Raw genomic sequence first — 20,000 nt, 5'->3', positions numbered from 1 at the left:
CATTTATTTTGTATTCCTCAGCTGTGTTAAAATGTTCAATGTAACAAGATTTTTTAATTACTTTTTATACCGTATACCAAACAACATATATTCTGTGCTAATCTCATCAACATTGGTTTAGTTTCAGGTCTCTGCTTTAAATGGGATTATCAAGAATTTTCAGAAACTTTTGTTAAAAGACACATTTACCTGGAGTGCAAGCATCATTTTTATCTTTACCATAAATAAAATTACAGGATCTACTGTACTGAAATTCAAACATATCAAAACTGTATCATTTCTGCAAAAAGTCATAAAATTTAGTTAAAATGTCTGGTGAAAACAATTTCAGTGAGTCGAAGCTTCAGAGGCTGCATACAAGTCTCAATTTCAGGGCTGGAAATTTTTATGATGCTTATCTCTAATATTTTGAGAGAAAAAAAACAACAGGCACTGGAGCTGAATCGCTGAAACGGTTTATTCTGGTACCTCGGCTACAGATAGCCTTCAAAGGAATAACCATTCAAACTTCTTACATCTTTTTATAGTAAAAGCCAAATTGCTCATTAAACAATTAAATGCACTAATAGCAATTTCAATCTGACAAGGAATCTTGTATTTAAAGTTTAAAGAGAAACAAGCATCAGAAAAACATATAATATTTTGAGTTATTTACATGTCATTTTCAAAAAGAGTTAGGAGGTAATGCATTGCTGGTATGGACCACAAAATGGGGCATTTAGTAAAGAAGCGTTTGCTGTAGGACAGCAGAATTTAATTAAATATAACATTTCATGATGTTATTGTGAAATAAAATTCTTTTGGGATGGGCTGAAGCAAGTCAAAGTGTTTCCTTCCCCCTTGAATGTTGTTATCAGTAACATGCACAGACTTACTGCTGTTATAAAAATATGTCACTTCCAGTTGCAGTTACAACTCATGGTACTGCTTACTACCCATGAATATAAGGCTTAGGAAACATTTTTGCATTGATTTGTTCTGCTCCATCTGTGCAACGACAATGCATGAAGGAGATGGAACAAGCAGTTGCTAGGCTAAGGACCCCAAGGGGCCTTTTTAAGCCTAGCCATGCTTTTTAATACATCTGACAAGTTCTGATACCCTAGGGTTATTTTAAGTGGTATATGTAAGGCTTGGGGATGTGTGGGAAATGGAGGAAATACACTAAAAATGCAAGAGAAGGGTGAATATAGAACATCACTGTTCTTTTTTAAACTTGTGTTTTGCAATCGAGAAGCAATCCCCCCCACCCCCCACCCCCCCAATTTAAACTTACTCAGAGATCACCACACCTTAAACAACAGGGAATATTCCAAGAAATGGCCATCTCAAACTTAGTATACGCAAGTCCATTTTTTTGGGACATTCAGTCGCAACATTACAGACTCACTAAAGAGGGTCTCAGTATTTCAAATGGTTACCGGATTGAAATGAAAGTCACCCTCATCAGAAAGGGCAACTGAGAATCTGTCCCACAGCACTTTATTATTCTGAAGAAGAAAATATAACTGCTGTTATAGCATTGCCATCTTGGTAGCAATCCCAAAAACAAATACAGGGAAACTGTATTTTAACATGGACAGAATGTCAGGGATACTAGCTGGCATACACCTCTTAAATCACTACTAGTATTTAGGGTATAAAACTTCAAGGCTAAAGAGAACTGTTGTGCAGAACAGCAGGCCGAGGGCTCAACTATTTTTCTTCCTGGCTATGTTACTGGGGACGGAAACTTACTTTGCATTTTCCACTAAAGGAAAGCAGTCAAGGGGTGGAATGGGACAGATTGTCCACTCTCTGATGTGTGTGTGTGGGGGGGGTATGGTTACTACCTGTCCCTCTTTGTCAGGGAGGGCCCCACTTTGGGCAGTTGTGTCTTGTGAAAAAAAACTAAAAAATGGCAAATGTCCTGAGATTTTAAGATAAAATATATTGCTTAAGGTTTCTTTAATAGTTGCATAAAACAGTTATTTTACATCTGAAACACAAATATTTGAAATAGCATAAACAACTCAAATGTTACAAAACTAAGCTTTTATTTTGGCAAAAAAGTGAAGTTCTGTCCTTTGCACTGGCCGTAGGTATGTTTTGTCCTGCACAATCTCACATTTTTACAAAAAATCTCCCACTTTGGGCATTTGAAAAAGTGGCAAACCTACTGGGGGGGGGGGGGGGGTTCTTCAATGTGACACTGCTCTCTGTGGAGACTCGCAGGCTGTGCTGTTTTGCTCATTTATACCCCTGCATACCTGTCAAACTGTTGACATTGAAAACAGGAATAAAAGGACGCTTGAAAACTAGGTACATTCAGCTACAAATCTGCACATCTAACTAGCATACAATTTGAATACAGAATAACCCATAATTCTTCCTGCTTCCAGCGGGAATCTGGGATACTATTCAGAAACGCATTTAAAAACAGCAACAGAACTGACGGAAAAATATAAGCACATTATCAAAGAGACAGTGCAATGTCTCCACACACTAATGAACTGCATTGCAAAATTCTCCCATACAAGGTCATTTATTTTTGCTTCAGAAAAAGACAGATGTCAGATGTATATCGTCTTTCTTTAAATTATCGCTGCCCCTAGAGTGTTGGTCATGTAGTGTAGTTTTCCGTGGTACTAGTCAGCTACAAAATCATATGAGATGAGACGAATTCAGAAAATTGTTTGAAGGGGTAAACCAAGCATGAAAAGAGGAACACACCTCCCAAAACCAGACCTTTAAAGATGAATGTTTCTGCAAAGTAGGCACAATTCAGAAGTCTGTATCGATACATACTAGACTTACTTTGGCAGGGTCACACGATGTGCAAACAAGGCAGGAGACTGTGTATGTACAATCGGCACATTAGATACAGAATGATGGCTTTAGTCCGAGGTTAAAAAGGTAATCCCCACAGAACAACCCAGGCAATAATGCTGCCCAAATGCCCTCATGGCATACTAAGAGAAAGGGGTACCTATCCTTGTGTTGATGGTAGAAAGAACAAGCAAAAAATTAGGGCTAAGGTGCTGAAGAAAAAGATGAGGAACTAGGTAAGAGTGGACAGAGGGCTGCAAACTGGAAGGTGGAATTATTAATATAAAAAGAAGAATTCATGCATGATGGAGCATGCTAACTTCGTGGCTGCTTAACCCCACAATTAATAGATTTGTTGCTTAATCAGCTAGTATTTATCTTTAATCTGTGAAATGGTTATAAGAAAGAAACCACTATACTCATCGGTCATAGACCACTGGAAATCCTTACTATGAATAGGGAAGGCTAATCAATCCACAGCTAATCAATCCACAATGGGAGAGCACAGTTCATTAAATTCCAGATAACGCATATGAGGGGGATGGCCAGCCCACTGGATTAAAGAAGGCCTATCAGGATACAGATCATTGCAAAGTAAAAACATGAAATGATTAAACACACCAGCTACCACAGCAATCTTCCACAGGACAAGCAGTTCAAAAAACAGACAGACTGATAATACTTAAAGGATCATATCTGTAAATACTGAAAATCTGTTAAATAAGAACATCTTATCTGAAAAATCACCCAGTCCATTATGAAGAAGGCAAACTCAAAGAAAGCCTTCTACTTTCTGCTAATGCTTAGTTTCTATTTTCTGCTAACGCATAGTTTAATAAGACACATCTTCAATCAGAACAATGCAATGCACTTTTACTTTCGCCATAATTTTGTAAAGCAAAATATTATAGATTTGTTGTATTTCTCATCTCAGGAAAAAAAGCAAGATACCAGAATGTTCAAAGTTTTGCCATTGGTCTATTGTTGCCTCCCCAGAGAACTACATCCAATCTACCAGAAACATCAACAAAAAATATTTATAAACATATCTTCCTAATAACTGCTCCACTGTACTATATCAGTGAATCCAGTCAAAAAAATATGTGACACCTGGCCTACAATTAGACACTATGGTGTCTAATGTTGTCAGTAGAACAGGGAGAAGGGTCTGGTAGGAAGAAGCGGAGTGGCCATGCAGACAAACCAGTTCTGTTCCAGGAACAAGGTATACCTTAGTCTAAAACAGACAATGGTACTCAGGGATGAGGTGGAAAGGTAAATCCCATTAAAGTATTCCATAAGGGGGAGGTGCGTTACAGATGTGAGCTAGGGGCAAGTGCTAAGGCAGTTGGAAGAAGGAATAGGGCATATAGAACATAAAAGAAAAAAAAAATGAGTGACTCGGTGGATGTCTGGGTAGTAATAGAATGCAGTGGGGGGGGGTCTAGGTAAGAAGATGGGAAGCCACAGGTTTTGGTGCAGAATGGAAGGATGGAAGTTACTGCTGTCAGAAACATGGGCCACTGACAAGAAAGGGTACAATACAGAGGACAACAAATTGCTTGGCTGGAGGCTATTCAAATATGATAGAGAAGGAAGAGGTGTAGGTGTATGAAGCAACCTACATTAGACGACGGCATCACATGAAGGGCCATAAAGGAGAATAAACAACCTCCCAGAAAGACAACAAGAAGTGGTAGGGACTAGGCCTGGGACAGGTGCCCTGGTGATTAAGACACAGGAGGGGTATGATTGATAGCAGAATGGTACAGAATGGTATCAGCCCTCAGACACATTAAAGGAGGAGGACAAGAGATTTCTCAAAAGGAGAAAACTAAGATTGAAATTCAGCATGATGTCCAAATAAAATAGAGGGTTGTGGGTGGTCAAAGACCTCCATTTAAAGGTGATTTTAACTATCAGTGATAATGCTACTGTGTGATTTACAGGTGTTGGAAAAGTAAGAACACAAAGACAAACATGTCAGTGTGAGATTTTAATGGTGTGGATTATGAGGTACTGCTGAAGATGGTCAAAAATGCTTTAGGGTCCACAGGCCAAAAAGAAGGCAAAAACAAGTTGTGGAAGTAGGGCAGTGATGCAGAGTATTCAAGGCTGAGACTAGAGTTTGAAAAATGGACAAAAAGGTGAGAAGGCCAAAGTAGCGACAGAGGAAGGTGGAGTTTATGTATTAGGGCAACAGACATGGCAGACAAAGGTAGAAGGAAAGGGGTGAGGACGTAGAATAGGCCGAGTACTCAAAATTAAGTAGAAAAGTAATAGAGGAAATTAGGACAGCAAAGGAAGACGTTTACAGCAGTTGTCAGAATGGTAAAGTGGTGGGAACAAAGGATTTTTAAAGACAGACAAAATGAAGGGATGACAGCATACCTCTCAAATGTCCAGAATTTTTCAGATTATCCATATTTTTGCCCCATATGTTTGGTCTGTTCATAACAAAATTTGTGGTTTTATGGCAAATCATTGAGGGTTGACCACTAAATAATGACAGACAATTGAGTTTCAGACGTCACATATTTCAGAAAATGCATGCTAATGCAAAACCTATTCTAGGATTGTTATAAGAGCAATATTTAAATACTAAAATTTGCCCCTGATATTGGGCCTTCGCTCCCAGGTTATTTTTAGCTTTGGCCAGAATTTTTGCACTACAAGTTTGAGAGGTATGAACAGGAGATGTGGCCACACTAAAGACAGAAGTGAAGATGATTCTAGAATTCTCAGTAAAATACTAGTACTGAATGCATGAATGCTTCACTCCATTCTTTAAAAAAAAAAAAAAAAAAAAAAAAAAGGGTGAGGATGCCATGCTAGGAGAGAGCTAAAATAGAATAGAATACAGTTAGATGCACAATGTTTAGAGCTAGGAAAGTGATTATGAAGCACCAAAGGGGTTTTACATTTATTGTGTCAGCTTCAGCTATAGCTGAGGACAAACAGAATGGTAATCACCTGTGCCAATGGTGAAAGAAAGCTGGAGGCATCAATGGAGGAGAAGAGTCTAAGGAAGTATACAGGAATACCACTAAATGGACCAAAAGGTGACAAATGAGGATCAGTGCAGACAAATGCAAAGTCCTGCACCTGGGCCACTGCAGTGGTGGTGTGAAGAACCACCTGAGGGCAGTGGAACTGAGACTGTTTACACCTGGAGCAGATCTACAGAAGAAGAATGCAAAGGCAGAAACCAACACAACTCTGGGGTACAGTCTCAGATGAATAGCCTTCAAATGCAAAGTAGTACTATGTCAACTTCATCCGGCCTCAGTCAGGTCATTCCCCCGAGTACTGTGCACAATTATAGACAGCATATAAAGACAGAGGCATCAGTCTCCTGGACAGTGCCCAGAAGAAAGACAGCAGAATGGGACATGAGAAGGGTGGGAGAAATTACTAGAGACTAAACAACTAGACTTTCAACAGTAGAAAAAATAGAAACAGGGTGAACATGATATGGCTGCAGAGGACCACATGTGGTATATGTGAAGGGGTCATCTTATACACAAAGGACAGAGTCCACAAGAAAACCACCAAAAGAGGTTATGGGATGGATGAAAGAAGATGTTACCAGACAGCTAAACTGTCAATATTAGAGAAAAGGCATGACATGAGTACACAAGACCATGAGTGGGACATGTGAAGGAGTCAACCTGTACACAAAGGACAGATGGGAAGAAGAGGCACAAGAAGGAAAATGTTGGGACCACCTACTCCTTGGATCTGTTAAAATACTTCTTCACAGTATGGTGGTGCAGTGTCGCCTCACAGCAAGAGGTTCTCTGGTTCGATCCTCAGCTGGGGTGCCTTCTGTGCGGAGTCTGCATGTCCTCCCTGTGGTGGCGTGGGTTTCCTCCGGGTTCTCCGGTTTCTTCCCACATCTCAAAGACATGCTGTAGGTGGATTGGACACTCTAAATTGCCCTTAGGCATGAGTGCATGCATGTGTGTGCCTTCTGTGGAAGGTTGGGCACCAGGCTGGCAACTCGACACCGTAAATCTCTACTGCAAATCATGAGCAGACAGGTGATCCACTGTGGTGACCCCTAACCAGGAAAAGCCAAAAGAAGAAGAAGATGGTAAGGGCCATGAACAAAAGGGCGTTGGAGAGAATTCATGGAGACATTCAAGAGGGGTGTGCAGAAGAAGTAACAAGGAAAAGGGGAATGTTGGAAAGGCAGAATGTTGAATACATTTAACAGGCTAATCAGACAGACTTTGTGCTTTCTTCTGTCATTAATGACATGCAATGTAGGGGGTCTTGGTGCTGGTTATCTCCATTCAAAAGTGAGCAGGGGTAGGCTGGCTGGGAGGGGGCAGAATGAAGTGCCTGATAACCTGCTTTTATATTTTAAGGGAAGGATGCTAAACATAAGCCGCACCAGGGTGATGCCTGGTGTTGACCAGAATCCTAGTTATAAACCAAAACTAAATAATGGAGTTATGACACATGCACAGGACAATGCCGATGGAAGATAGCATGACATGCAGCAGACATCATAGTTCCACTCAGGGACAGTAGTCACCTCATCTGCATGCATTACGGCCTCTGAACACTGCCCCTCCCCCCTCTGTCTCTGAGCACACTTCCGCCTTGGTCCAGAGTACAAGTATGATGCAAGGCTTGATTTACCTGAGAACGTGGGAAGATTACCTGTCAGAGAGTTGCCATCCATAATCAGCTGATGGTCCATGATGAGTGGAGGTCACAGCATGGTCAAAAAACTCTAGAGCCTCTGGGTCACTCCCTCATATATACACTAAATAAAACCTGTGCTGGGGACACAGAACAATGGAATCAGAGACTAGCTGACCAACAAAGTACTGACCAAAACTTAGTTGGGTCTTTTCAGATCAATATTGCAATCTGCACTCCAGGCCTCATATTTCCCTCTTCCTAATGTGCATCAGTGGGAACTGCTACATGTAATACACAGGACTATCAGCAAATGGTCAAACTCCCTGAACCATTTGTTGACATAGATAAGTACAGCCAAAGCCAAAAGTGAAAGTTTAACGAGGAACATTCTGCAGAGGGAACATGGAGAGATGTAGCCAGCCTTAATGTTTTGAGTACAAGCAACTATTATCCTTTGCATTTCTTTTCCTATAAATGAACGTGGCTGAATTTCTATGATTAATATAAAAATAATATACTTCTTGTCCATTAAATCTTTAAATACCAGCTGTCATTACCAGCAAACAGCTAGTGGTGAAAAAAATTCATAACTCTTAACTTCTGAATCCTGAACGTCTCCTGTTCTTTGACCTCTGATCATGTAGGCAGCCTTTGAATGCACTTTCTGTTCCAATGGTAAAACTAGGGTTCCCAAGAACTGATCAGATTTGATATGACGAAGCACAACATAAGTGACAGGTAAGTGTTTAAATGCAGTGCAGTTAGTCAAGCCATCATCCAAGTGTTGTACAGAATGACTCAGTGCAAACTGATGTTTAAAGGAATATTAATAGGGCATTCTTATTCACAAAACACACATGAAGACCATATAGTACCTGTTGGTTTCCGCACTGTACCGGCCCTTCCCGACCCGATTCACTGCACTCACTCTAAACTGATAAGAACGTGCTGGAGTAAGCCCGTTGACCGTGATACCAGTCACTGCTGGGTCCACCTCTGATAAATATACCTTCCATGGGGAATCTAGAGAGAACACAAAAATTATTAGGCATGACTGCAGCATAGATTTATCATTCTGTACTACAGTTTTATGACAAATTTCTCTTGTTTTAATTCCTCCACAGGTAAAACGAATGTCTGCAGTAGCGGTGAACCACACCTAACACCCATCCAGTCTGCACAAGTCCACAGAAATCAACTGCAATGGTGCTCGTCTGCAGAAAACTCAAAAAACGCCTAACTACACTGTTAGGCAGTGATTAGTATAGACAGCATTTTACAACACCTTAAGCTTCTAGCCTTTTCTTTTCAAGGATTGTACGATGAAACAGAAAACCACCCAAAGTTCAATAAATAAAACCGCATTCTCCCTGCAGTTTTTTTTACAATGCAACAGATTTTAGTTAATACTGATGTTAAAAGTAAATTTCCTGCAGTAAAAGAGATCAGTGTATTTTTTTTTTTTTTTTTTTTAAGTCAGGTGTACTTACTGTGCGTACTGGGAAATTCACAATATTGGTGAAAGGTAAGGACAGTAATAACACTACCTATCCAACACCCTCGTACTACGGTCACTCTTCTACCATTACAGCCCCATCAAGAATGGGTTATTGCACTCTGCTTCCAAAAAAAAACAGCATTAAAAGGGAAAAGAAAAAAGAGAGTAAGAGAGAGCTTGAGTCAGTGGTGCAGACGTCTTAGCCTCAACAGCACTGAGGATAACCCGACTGGACCTGAAAGCTCACAGTTCTGCATAAGGAAGCAAATGAATGGCAGAGACTGTCTTCTTGGGAGGGGTGTAGATGTGAAAGAAGAATGCCTTGAGAGTCCCATCTTGTACAGAACAGGACATGATGTGCTCTTAATGAAAGTCCCAGTGTCAAACAGCACAAGACAGGCACACCGATGGGCAAATGGGCTTTTGTAGGGAAAATACCTGTTTCCCAGCATCCGTTAAGGCTAGGATTTCTCCGTGAAGTCAAAGACAGCAACATGACGCTACCAGAGAGTCACTTCACAGCTAAAAAAAGTATTTTACAATAAAAGGAGAAGAAAAAAGAGGAAATGCCCATAAAAAGAGCTAAAATTACACCGCAAAATTAAACCAGAACAGCAGCATTTGTCAGAATTCATGGCCGATCTGTTATACCCGTTAAATTGCCATTGTGGAACCTTTAATTTCTGTAAATACATCCTGTTCCTATACATTCTTGGTTCTATTACAGCCCTTTATTACCTGTTCTATGCACTTCTGAGCCCACAATAACACATTCATCTGTCTTGCAATAAGAAGAATTTGACTACATTATCTTCATTCTTGTCATCCAGACTCTAGTACCCCAGCATTAATAATACTCCTCCTTGTAAACAGAAGCCTTTTCATATGTGAAATTCATCCTTTCAATAACTTTTTCACTCTCTAGTGAGGGAATCCTAGGCCTTTATACTATAGGTTTATGCTTACACCTGCAGGGCACACAGCCAAATAACTTTCACATGTATGAGGTACATACTAAAGGCTCATTGAATATGTATGTGTGCGCGTGCACATCTATTCACTCATTCATTCTCTTTACAACCTTCTTAATGCATTTCAAGGTTGAGGAATAGACAGTGATGCTAACCCGAAAAGAGGAAGTAATGTACTGTGTTGTGTGTGTGGTTATAATGGATAATTGCTAGTGAGTTTGATGAAAACACAAAACATTGAGCAAACTCATCAATGATTACCATTAATCTTCAATAAAATTGTCATAAAAAAATAATCACAAATGTAAACAAAAGGTTACCTTTGTGAAGAGTAATGTCTTTTGGCTTTTCCCGGTTACAGGTCGCCTCAGCGGAACTCTGGTCTGCTAATGACTGGCAGTGGATTTTTATGGTGCCGAGTTGCCAGCCCGATGCCCAACCTTCAAAGAAGGCGCACCCATTCACGCACGCACCTACCTGCATGTCTTTAACGTCACTCGACCGCGGGGAGGACATGCAGACTCCACACAGAAGGTACTCCAGTCGAGAATCGAACGGGAGAACCTGTTGCTGTGAGGCGACAACGCTAACCGCTACACCACCATGGCCATATATGAAAAGTAAAACCAAAAAAACAACTTTTTACATGGGTGACTTCTCCCCCTCATACTCTTCCAGATAATAAACATACTAATTCTATGATTGCACAAACTCTAAAAAAGGGCAAAACCCCTTGAATTATGTAATGGTCAATATAATGAACTTCAGCTGTTACATAATTCGACTAACTGTACCAGCGACAAAAAACACCAGTGTTTCAGTATGTGATAAAATGTGTGCAGTGATAACTACTATAACACACACACACACACACACACACACAGGTCCCATGTTAAAATCCTGTTTGGGTGATTTTGGATTGTGTACTGCATAGAGGACAGGTTTTCCTCCTTACAGGACCCACGTTTCAGCCTGTTGTGAAGTGCCCATCATTCGGTAGTTGAGCACGTGTTCATTTGACTAAAAGGATTGATTAAAATCTTTCTTATTGGCTAAAAAAAAAAAGACTATGCTTGAGTGCCAGCCTAAAACTTTATAAAGACCAAGTTCTGACTTGCCATTAACTAAAGTTTCCCCTTACGTGTCACAATAAGTTATTTGTTTTCCCATTACATGTCAGTCTCCTTGAACTGCTATCTTTTCTGCATTGTTAACACCATCTCTAGTGAAATATACATGGAGAACTGAACACCAGTAAGTGAATAGTAAAATGGCTGCTGGTCTGGCCATGTCACAAGAAGTGTGTTACATGCGTCTGTACCACAGCTTCTACTGTTTAGTATACCCTTTTGCTAGCATAACAGTAAGGGATTAAATATGACTAGGTAAATACTAGGATGACAATAAAACAGAATGTGTAGTCATATTACACACTAATACAGATGCACTCCTACAATATCTAAAAGACTGAAATGGGTAAATCTATAGCAGCAACTTGAATTTCAATGCAAACAAATCCTAACCAGCAGACTCCAGTCAAAGCTAGCCAGGTTATCCAGGACTGCATAACCACAGGAGGGATTATACTTATGGAAAAAAGGAAAAAGAAAAAAAATCTCCACCTCAACAAACAAAAGTATGTTAAAGTTAGAATACAACAAAGTCAGATATGTGATCAATCATCATATCTGGCAAAACCCGGCACTAAAACCAACAAACTGTATATATGATACTAAGATGTAGAATAAAAAAATAAAAGATGGACATATTGGGTTGAAAAATGACTTAATTACAACCGAGCACTTTAATTTCACTGTTGCCAAGACCTTCATTACAATTAAAATTAAACAGCCATCCATTCACTTGAATACTTAAAATTCACATGACAACAATCCACATTACTGCATGTCACAAGATTATACAGAAATACAGTAAATAAACATGAAACATCTAATGCTGAAACAAAACTTATAAAAATATGCTTAAACACTAATGTAGTTTTGCTGGAAATTTCACACAACATTTTATATTGGTTAATTCATTCAACTCAGGATGTTCATCTGCTCCTAATAACATTTGCCAATATAATGCTTTTTCTCTAAGATACTGTTATAACCACTTCTCTTAAATTTAAAAAAATATATATGATCAATAACAAAGACATGATGGGAAAACAGAACAGATGCAAACAAACTGTGAAAAGTAGCAACAATTACTTTGCAAACAGTGAAAACAGCAATAAAATACAATATAACAGGATCGGTAAGGCAGGCAAATGCAGGACAAACAGTGCAGTTTAGTTTACAATATTAAATAAGCAGAACACAATGAAAGTGCAGTAAATAGTATAATCAAGAAAAAAAACAGTTAACTTATGTTTTTTGTGAATCTCAGAAAACTCTAGTCGTCTGATATCTCAATTCAGAGTTGTGGCTGGTAGCCCACCTCAGTTCAAACAAGCAGAAACCTGCTGAAATGCAAGATACCAGAAGCTAAAAACGTAAAAAAAAAATCAGTGCATTTCCAAAAAAAAAAAAAAAAGCCTGTGCTGCAAAAGTTTCTGCAGAAACAACTGTGGAGCTATGAAACTCCCAGAGTCTGAATGATATAAGAGGGTTAATTTGCCATTATTAACCTGATAGAGAAGACACAGTTCACTTATACTCATTTACATTCTGACAAAAACCAAGTTCACTGGAGTGCAGTAAAATAAGTCTTTAAAAAAAAAAAGAGAGAGAGAGAGAGAGATAGAATCTTTACAACAAAGACAAATTTCAAATGAAGTGATACACCACTGAATATAGAAATAATATAAAGCAATAAGCAGAGTTGCAAGAAACACTGCAGAAGAGGTGCAGCGGTATGGAGGCAGTCACATTTGGGATGCTTTCTTCATGGAATCCTAACATCAGCTCTGTGTCCTTTGAGTTTTCATTCAGTGCATCAGTCTCGTCCTATGTAACAAAGATTTGCACCTACATGCATGCAAGGAACAAGTGTGTGTGGGACTGAATGACTGTGTCCTGTTGTGGACTCTTTTGGTGCCTCATCTACCTTGCTCCTACAAAGTGCCAAAATATATTCCAATTTCTGACTGAAATGGATTTAATAATCAACTGGAAAATGAATAGCCACCACCTGCAAGCTGAACATTCTGGACAGACAGAAAAACACCTGCCAATGTTTACTGGGCACAATCTCGTGTAGGCATAGCTATAACTGTCAGGTAAAAGGGCGGCAAAGCTTTCAGGAACACATGCACTGACTGCAGATTAAACAGCTAAATGACTGTCAGGTGAGCGTTAAATTGATTTCATCATCTGGCTTCGACATTACGTTCTCCTGAGTTACCTTTTCTTTCTAAAACAGAACTGTACTCTAATTGCATGTAAAACAAGTCATCATGTCTGGCTTGGGAACTTTGACAACCATGATTTGCTGTGAAGTTTTGTTAATATGATGTTAGTTTCTAATGATCTGGTCTTGAGCAACGTTTTTATTGCTTGCATTAATTAAAGCCGGGATTAATGTACAACTTTCTTGTTTCACGTCAATATCGCCAGTGTTAAATTTATCAGTGTTTGAAGCATTGGTCATTTCTCCCTTAACTCTATATTTCTTAATACAACTTTCGCAATGTAAGCAAGTCACCATATTTGAAAGGATACTTACAATTTGAGAAACCAGAGACAATTGCAAATTGTCAGGTGGGTTGAACACTAAAATGGGTAAAATAAAAAGCAGAGGTAGAGAAATTATGCTGTGTACTGTCCCAATGGGTAAAATTAAAAGCAGAGATAATTTCAGAAATTGGGACAGCACTGAGCTAGAACAAGAAAAGTTGTAGCTGCAGCTGTAAACAGGTTGGGCAATAATATCGTTAGGTCCACCAGGTCTAAGGATAGGAAGAGGCCCTGAAAGTGCACAGTAGGATAATGCCTGGATAGCTGCAATGACATCTGAGAAATGGACATGAAATGTTGTAGTAAATGGACCCAAAATACAGCCATGATAAATCTATGTTGGTGACAACATTCCTAATGTCAGGAAAAATACTAGGGACTGAAAGGGAGATCATGGAAAACAGCCCAGAAAAATGCAATGAAAAGTGCAGTTGTGTATACCTACCATAAATGTAGATGTTTGAGTGTCTTCACTGTTGCAGTCATAACTGTAGGGTACTCCTGCCGGCAGGCAGCCCGAGGTCGGCCAGAATATCAAAGTCTGGGTCCGGCGTCGGCTGTATCAGCAAGTACCCTGACGTCAGAACGCATGGGTATAAGGCTGACAGCCAACGCCATCTTCTCCAGCCTTTCTTGCTCCTGATGTCAGAAGTTCCCCTAAAACCAAAAGGTGTCCCAAGGGAAACAAATACACCAGAAAGGTAGTGGAAATGTAAACACAGTAAGCAAAAAGAAACAAGAGGGGTCTGGAGGGAGGGAAACACCGACTGCAACAGTGAAGACACTCGAACATCTACATTTATGGTAGGTATACACAACTGTACTATGTTCTTCGTGTTTCACTGTTGCAGTCATAACTGTAGGGTAGAATCCCAAAGCTGAGAACACAGGAGGAGGTTATGAAGAAGAAGGAGCAGCTAGAAGACCCTGCAAGATAGCAGAGGCAAAGCCTGCCCTAGACTTAGAGTACAAAGGGAGGTTATAGTGCTTGGAAAAGGTATGCACAGAGCTCCAAGTGGCAGCCTCCAGAATGTCCTTAGTAGGAACTCCTCTGAGAAAGGCTGCTGAAGTGGCAGCTGCTCTAGTAGAATGAGTCCTGACGGTACCTGGAATCTGTTTTCCATAAAGAGTGTAACAATATCTTATTCCATGAGCAATCCATTTGGAAACAGTTTGCTTAGAAATAGCTTTACCTAGAGAACTGGAAGCAAATGAGATAAGCAATTGATCTGATTTTCTGAAATTTTTAGTCTTGTCCAGGTAAAAACGAAGTTGCCTGTGTACGTCCAATGAATGCAAGATCCTTTCCCCCTTATTTTGGGGTTTTGGGAAAAAGGTAGGAAGGTGAATAGTCTGATTTAGAGCCACTCTAGAAACTACCTTAGGCATAAAAGTAGGATTGGTCCTCAAGGAAATTCTGTCCTGATGGAAGATGAGGTATGGTTCCACGGCCATGAGGGCTTGTAACTCAGACACCCTTCTGGCAGGAGTCAAGGCCAACAAGATAGGTGTCTTCCAGGATAAGAACTTAATATCCGCAGAGGCAGCAGGCTCAAAAGGAGGCAAAGTAAGCTTCTCCAAGACATAGTTGAGATCCCAAGGAGGGACAGGAGGAGATCTAGGAGGTCTTAAAATTCTTAGCTCCTCTCAGAAATTGTCTAACCAGCTGGTTGGAAAAAATGGGAGGATCACAATTGAAATGAGCCGAAATAGCAGAAGCATGAATTTTAATGGAGGAAAAGGAAAGGCCTTAAATCAAAATGTCTGAGAGATAAAGTAAAATAGAGGGAATATCAGGTAATAAAGGATCAGAGCCACGATCCTGCATCCAAACACAAAATCTTTTCCATTTAAAAGCATAAGATTTCCTTGTACTAGGACGTCTAGCTTCCAAAAGAATATCCAAAACCTGTTTAGGAAGAGAAGAAGGAATCAATTGCCTTTGATGAGCCAAGCTGCCAGGCAGAGTGCCTTGATTTGGGAGTGAAATACCTGACCCTGATGCTGGGACAGTAGAGAATGGGTCAGAGGAAGACTCCAAGGGGGTTCCAAGCAAAGGTGCAGTAGAGTTGGGTACCAAAACTGATGAGGCCAATTTGGAGCTATCAAAATGATCAGTCTGGGTTTGTCCAGCTTTATCTTTAGCAATACCCGAGGCAGAAGAGGAAGAGGAGGGAAGGCATATCCCGAAAGATCCCTCCAGCTGAAGGACAGGGCATCCACTTTCCAAGCTGTCTTGTGGAAGGACCTGGTGCAAAAGAGAGGCAACTGATGGTTGAGATGGGATGCAAACAGATCTATCTGAGGACAGCCCCAAACTGTAGTTATCTTGCTGAATAAGTTGGGGTCCAACATCCATTTGTGGGGATCCAAAATGTTTCTGCTTAGACTGTCTGCTAAGAGATTTTGTTTTCCTGGAATGAACTGTGCCTGAAGATCCAGATTCAAATTTAGGGCTGTGTCCCATAAAATCATGGCAAGTCTGCAAAGGGGGTAAGAGTGAGAGCCCCTTTGCTTGTTTATGTACCACATGACTGTGGTATTGTCTGTTTGAATTAGCAGAGGTCCTGGCTTCAAAAGAGTCTAGAAAGCTAGAAGAGCATTTTGAACTGCTAACATTTCTTTCAAGTTGATGTGCCATAGAAGGTGTTTGTTTGTCCAAGAACCCCGTTGGCATTTGTCTAGAAAATGAGCTCCCCAAGCATAATCCGAGGCGTCCGTGGTTATGATCTGAGCAGGTTGAGGTAGACGAAAGGGCTTTCCTTCGTTCAAAACACATGCCCTGGACCACCAAAGGAATTCCTTCTGGAGGCAGGGAATCAGTGGAATCATTGTATCCAGACTGTGGCAATGCTGAGACCATACACTCTTTAGGTACCATTGAAGTTTTCTCATGTGAAGCCTCGCATTTGGAATCAACAGGATGCAAGAGGCCATGTAGCCCAAAGCCTGCAGGAATTTCCTTGCAGTGAGCTGAGTCAATGTTGCCAAGGTCTTGAAGATTGAAGCCAGCTGTAACTGTTTTTCTGGAGTAAGGAAGGCCATCTGTAAACTTGTGTCTAGAAGAGCTACCAAAAAGGTCATTCGTTGAGAAGGAATCAAATGTGACTTTTTTGTGTTCACGGAGAATCCCAGTAGTAGGAGAAGACGTTAAACAAAATGCAGATGTTGAAGTAAAAGGTCTTTGCTGTCTGCCTGAATTAGACAGTCGTCCAGATAGGGGTAAATCTGAATCCCCTGAAGTCTGCAGTAAGCTACTACTGGAGCCAGGCATTTGGTAAAAACTCTGGGCACAGTAGATGTGCCAAATGGCAGTACAGAGAATTGAAAGTGTCTCGAGCCTGCCTTGAATCTGAGGTAGTTTCTGCATTGTTGCCTTATGGGGACGTGTAAGTAAGCCTCTTTTAAGTCCAATGTTACCATCCAAGCATTTTGTGAGAGCATTGGAAGAAGTTGTTGAAGTGTAAGCATCTTGAATTTTGGAATTTCCAAAAAGGTGTTTAATATTGAGAGGTCCAGAATAGGTCTCCAGGAGTTTTGTTTTCTTGGGACTAGAAAAAGTCTTGAGTAAAAACCTTTCCCCACCTCTAGAGGTGGAACAGGTTCTATGGCTCTTAAGGCTAATAAAGCATCCACTTGATTTAAGGCCTCTGTCCATTGATGTTTTGGCAGATCTGGATAGCCGGAAGGCCTTGGCAGAGTGTGAAAGTGGAATCTGTAGCCTTTCAAAATCACGTCTAATACCCATTTGTCCTGGGTAATATGAGTCCAATTTTGGTAAAAAAGAGAAAGTTTTCCTCCAAGAGGGGCATCCAGGGAGAAAGGACCTGAAGCCCAACAGAGGGAGTCATTGGATCTGCTTTCTTTGAGTTTGAGGTCTGTCTTCTCCCCTTCTAGGGGAAGAAGCAGTCCACTGTCTAGATCTGTAAGAGGCCTGAGCCTGCGTCTGAAATCTGGAGCGTCTATATCTTCCCCTTTGAGGCCTGTCAGAAGTGGGAAAAGACCAATTTTTGGAGGGCCAATTTCTGGAAAATCTAGGAGGCTGCACTTGCAAAAAATCTTTTACTGTCTGCATAGACTTGGCTTTTTCTTCCATCTTTTTAATAACCTCCTCAGCCTTAGAACCAAATAAGACATCATGCTGAACAGGGGCATCTAGCAATTTAGCCTTAACTTGTTCAGGTAAATTCTGCTCACGAAGCCTAGCATGTCTCCTGATAACAGTACCAGAGGCAGCAACCCTGCAAGAAGCCTCTAAGGCATCAAAACCACAATGTAAACTATGTTTGCTAACTTGTTCAGTTGCATGCAACACATCCTGTAATTCCTTGTCCTCAGCACATGCAGGAAAGGTAGAAAGCCTTTGTTTTAAAACAGATAAAAGAAACTGTTGATATTTAAACATGTGAAACTGGCAATTTAAAGCTCTAATAGAAAGGGTTGCTGAAGTATAAACCTTTTTGCCCCACCTGTCCAAGGCACAAGAATCCTTTTCAGAGGGGATATGATTCTTAGAGGAGGCGGCCTTAGCAGCCTTGGAACCCTGCGAAATAGTTTTAGGATCAGCAGAAGGGTTCTTAAATAAAAATTGATGGGAATCAGGGACTGTGTAAAATCTGTCAGGCTTAGAAGGAGCAGGCGGAATGGAGTCAGGTTTCAAGTTAGCCTCAGCGAAGGCATCATCCACAATGTCAAGCACAGGAGGAATAGCTAAAGGCCTGTGTTGAGGGAGAAGAAGAAATTCCCTAAGTCTCTTTTTGGAAGCAGGATAATCCTGACCTTCCCAATGAAAATGCTCCCTCATCTCATGCAAGGTTTCCCCAAAAGAGAAATCTTCAGGGGGAGAGGCAGAGGGAACAGAATCCTCAGCATCCGAATCCTCATAAGGAGGAAAAGAGTAATCCTGATCAGAGGAAGAAACAGAAGATACAGAAGCCTGATCAGAGGAATCATAAGGGATATCCTGTCTAGGCCTTTTCTCAGGAGGAGGGTGAGAGCCCCTAATCATAGTTAATAAATCCTCAGCCATCCGAAGTAATTGCTTCTGAGTCTTAGGAGCTGAATCCGAAGAAGCTTGAGCAGAAAGTCTGGGTTTAACAGGAGTCTCTGACTTAGCCTTTGTCTTTGTGGAAATAGTAATATGTGAAGGCCTGAAAACTCCCTCAGAAGCCGGTACCTGCACAGCGGTTCCGGACCCATCTGAAGGAGCGACGTCCAAAGGTCCTGCAGCAGACAAATTACTAGGTCTAGATGGCTCCCCATGGGAGTCCATGTCGGCCATCGGTTCTGAAGTGGCAGACGAGAGGGGCTGCTAAAGCGCCTCACTGACTACCGCCGAACCCGAAGCTGGCTCCGACTGCAAAGTATCCTGTTTGGACCTCAGAGGCCTGTCCTTGTCTTTGCGTTTCTTCTGTATTCCGGTAGTCGGTAAAGTATCCGACGACATCCTATAATTAAATTGTCTACCGAAGTAATTCAAGGCCCAATCGTACCTATGCTTGATAGTGCGAGAATTAAACCTGGCACAGAACCGACAGCAAGAAACGTCGTGGTCAGGGCCTAAGCAAGGTAGATAGTAAGAGTGGAAATCTTTATGAGGTATTTGTTTTCCACACGATACACAATTATTAACTTTTTCTGACATCGGAGGAGCAAGAAAAAGGTTTCCCCAATGGGGTACTTAGCTTTGAGAAGAGAAGTAGAAAACTTCAGACCGACGACAATCACACCACGTTGTCTTGAAAACGCCAACCAACAACTAGCGAACTGCTATATACCGCACGGCAAGAAAGACTGGAGAAGATGGCGTCGGCTGTCAGCCTTATACCCATGCGTTCTGACGTCAGGGTACTTGCTGATACAGCCGACGCCGGACCCAGACTTTGATATTCTGGCTGACCTCGGGCTGCCTGCCGGCAGGAGTACCCTACAGTTATGACTGCAACAGTGAAACACGAAGAACATCCTGGCATTTTCATTCTCTGGTGCTGAGAGACAACAGCCTGCATTTCATCATTCACATCCACACCGTCTGTGACAACTGAGAGAGACAACAGCCTGCATTTCACCATCACTTCCACACCATCTGTGACAACTGAGAGACACAACAGCCTGCATTTCATCGTTCACGTCCACACCGTCTGTGACAACTGAGGCAGTTACGGGAAGAATTTGGAAGGAGATTTCTCTCAACTCTGACGGAAACTGAAAGCAGAGAGAAGGTTCTTGATTTCCTTTGTATTTAAAAGGGCCAGTCCTGCACAGGAAGTATTCATCACTGAAGTCTAAGTTATATCTGGGAGGTTTTCTACAAGAAGCATCTTCTGCTAGAGGCTTTCTTCGAACAGGGAGGTGAAGCAGGTGTCTACACAAACATTTTCAACT

The 20,000-nt window shown here is 41.0% G+C and overlaps 1 protein-coding gene across 1 annotated transcript in view; it reads right to left on the bottom strand.

Moving 5' to 3' along the window:
- The window catches only part of SDK1 (sidekick cell adhesion molecule 1), a 2,805,673-nt gene that overhangs the window by 911,571 nt on the left and 1,874,102 nt on the right, over window positions 1-20,000 (bottom strand). The window contains exon 14 of the mRNA XM_044089098.1: window positions 8,340-8,487. Coding sequence (XP_043945033.1) covers window positions 8,340-8,487 — 148 coding nt within the window. The remainder of the gene's footprint in view (window positions 1-8,339; window positions 8,488-20,000) is intronic.

This window comes from Protopterus annectens, chromosome 12.part0 (genome assembly GCF_019279795.1).
Source record: "Protopterus annectens isolate FY-2018-M chromosome 12.part0, PAN1.0, whole genome shotgun sequence".
Lineage (NCBI taxonomy): Eukaryota > Metazoa > Chordata > Ceratodontiformes > Protopteridae > Protopterus > Protopterus annectens.
This window is presented reverse-complemented; position numbering and strand designations above follow the sequence as displayed.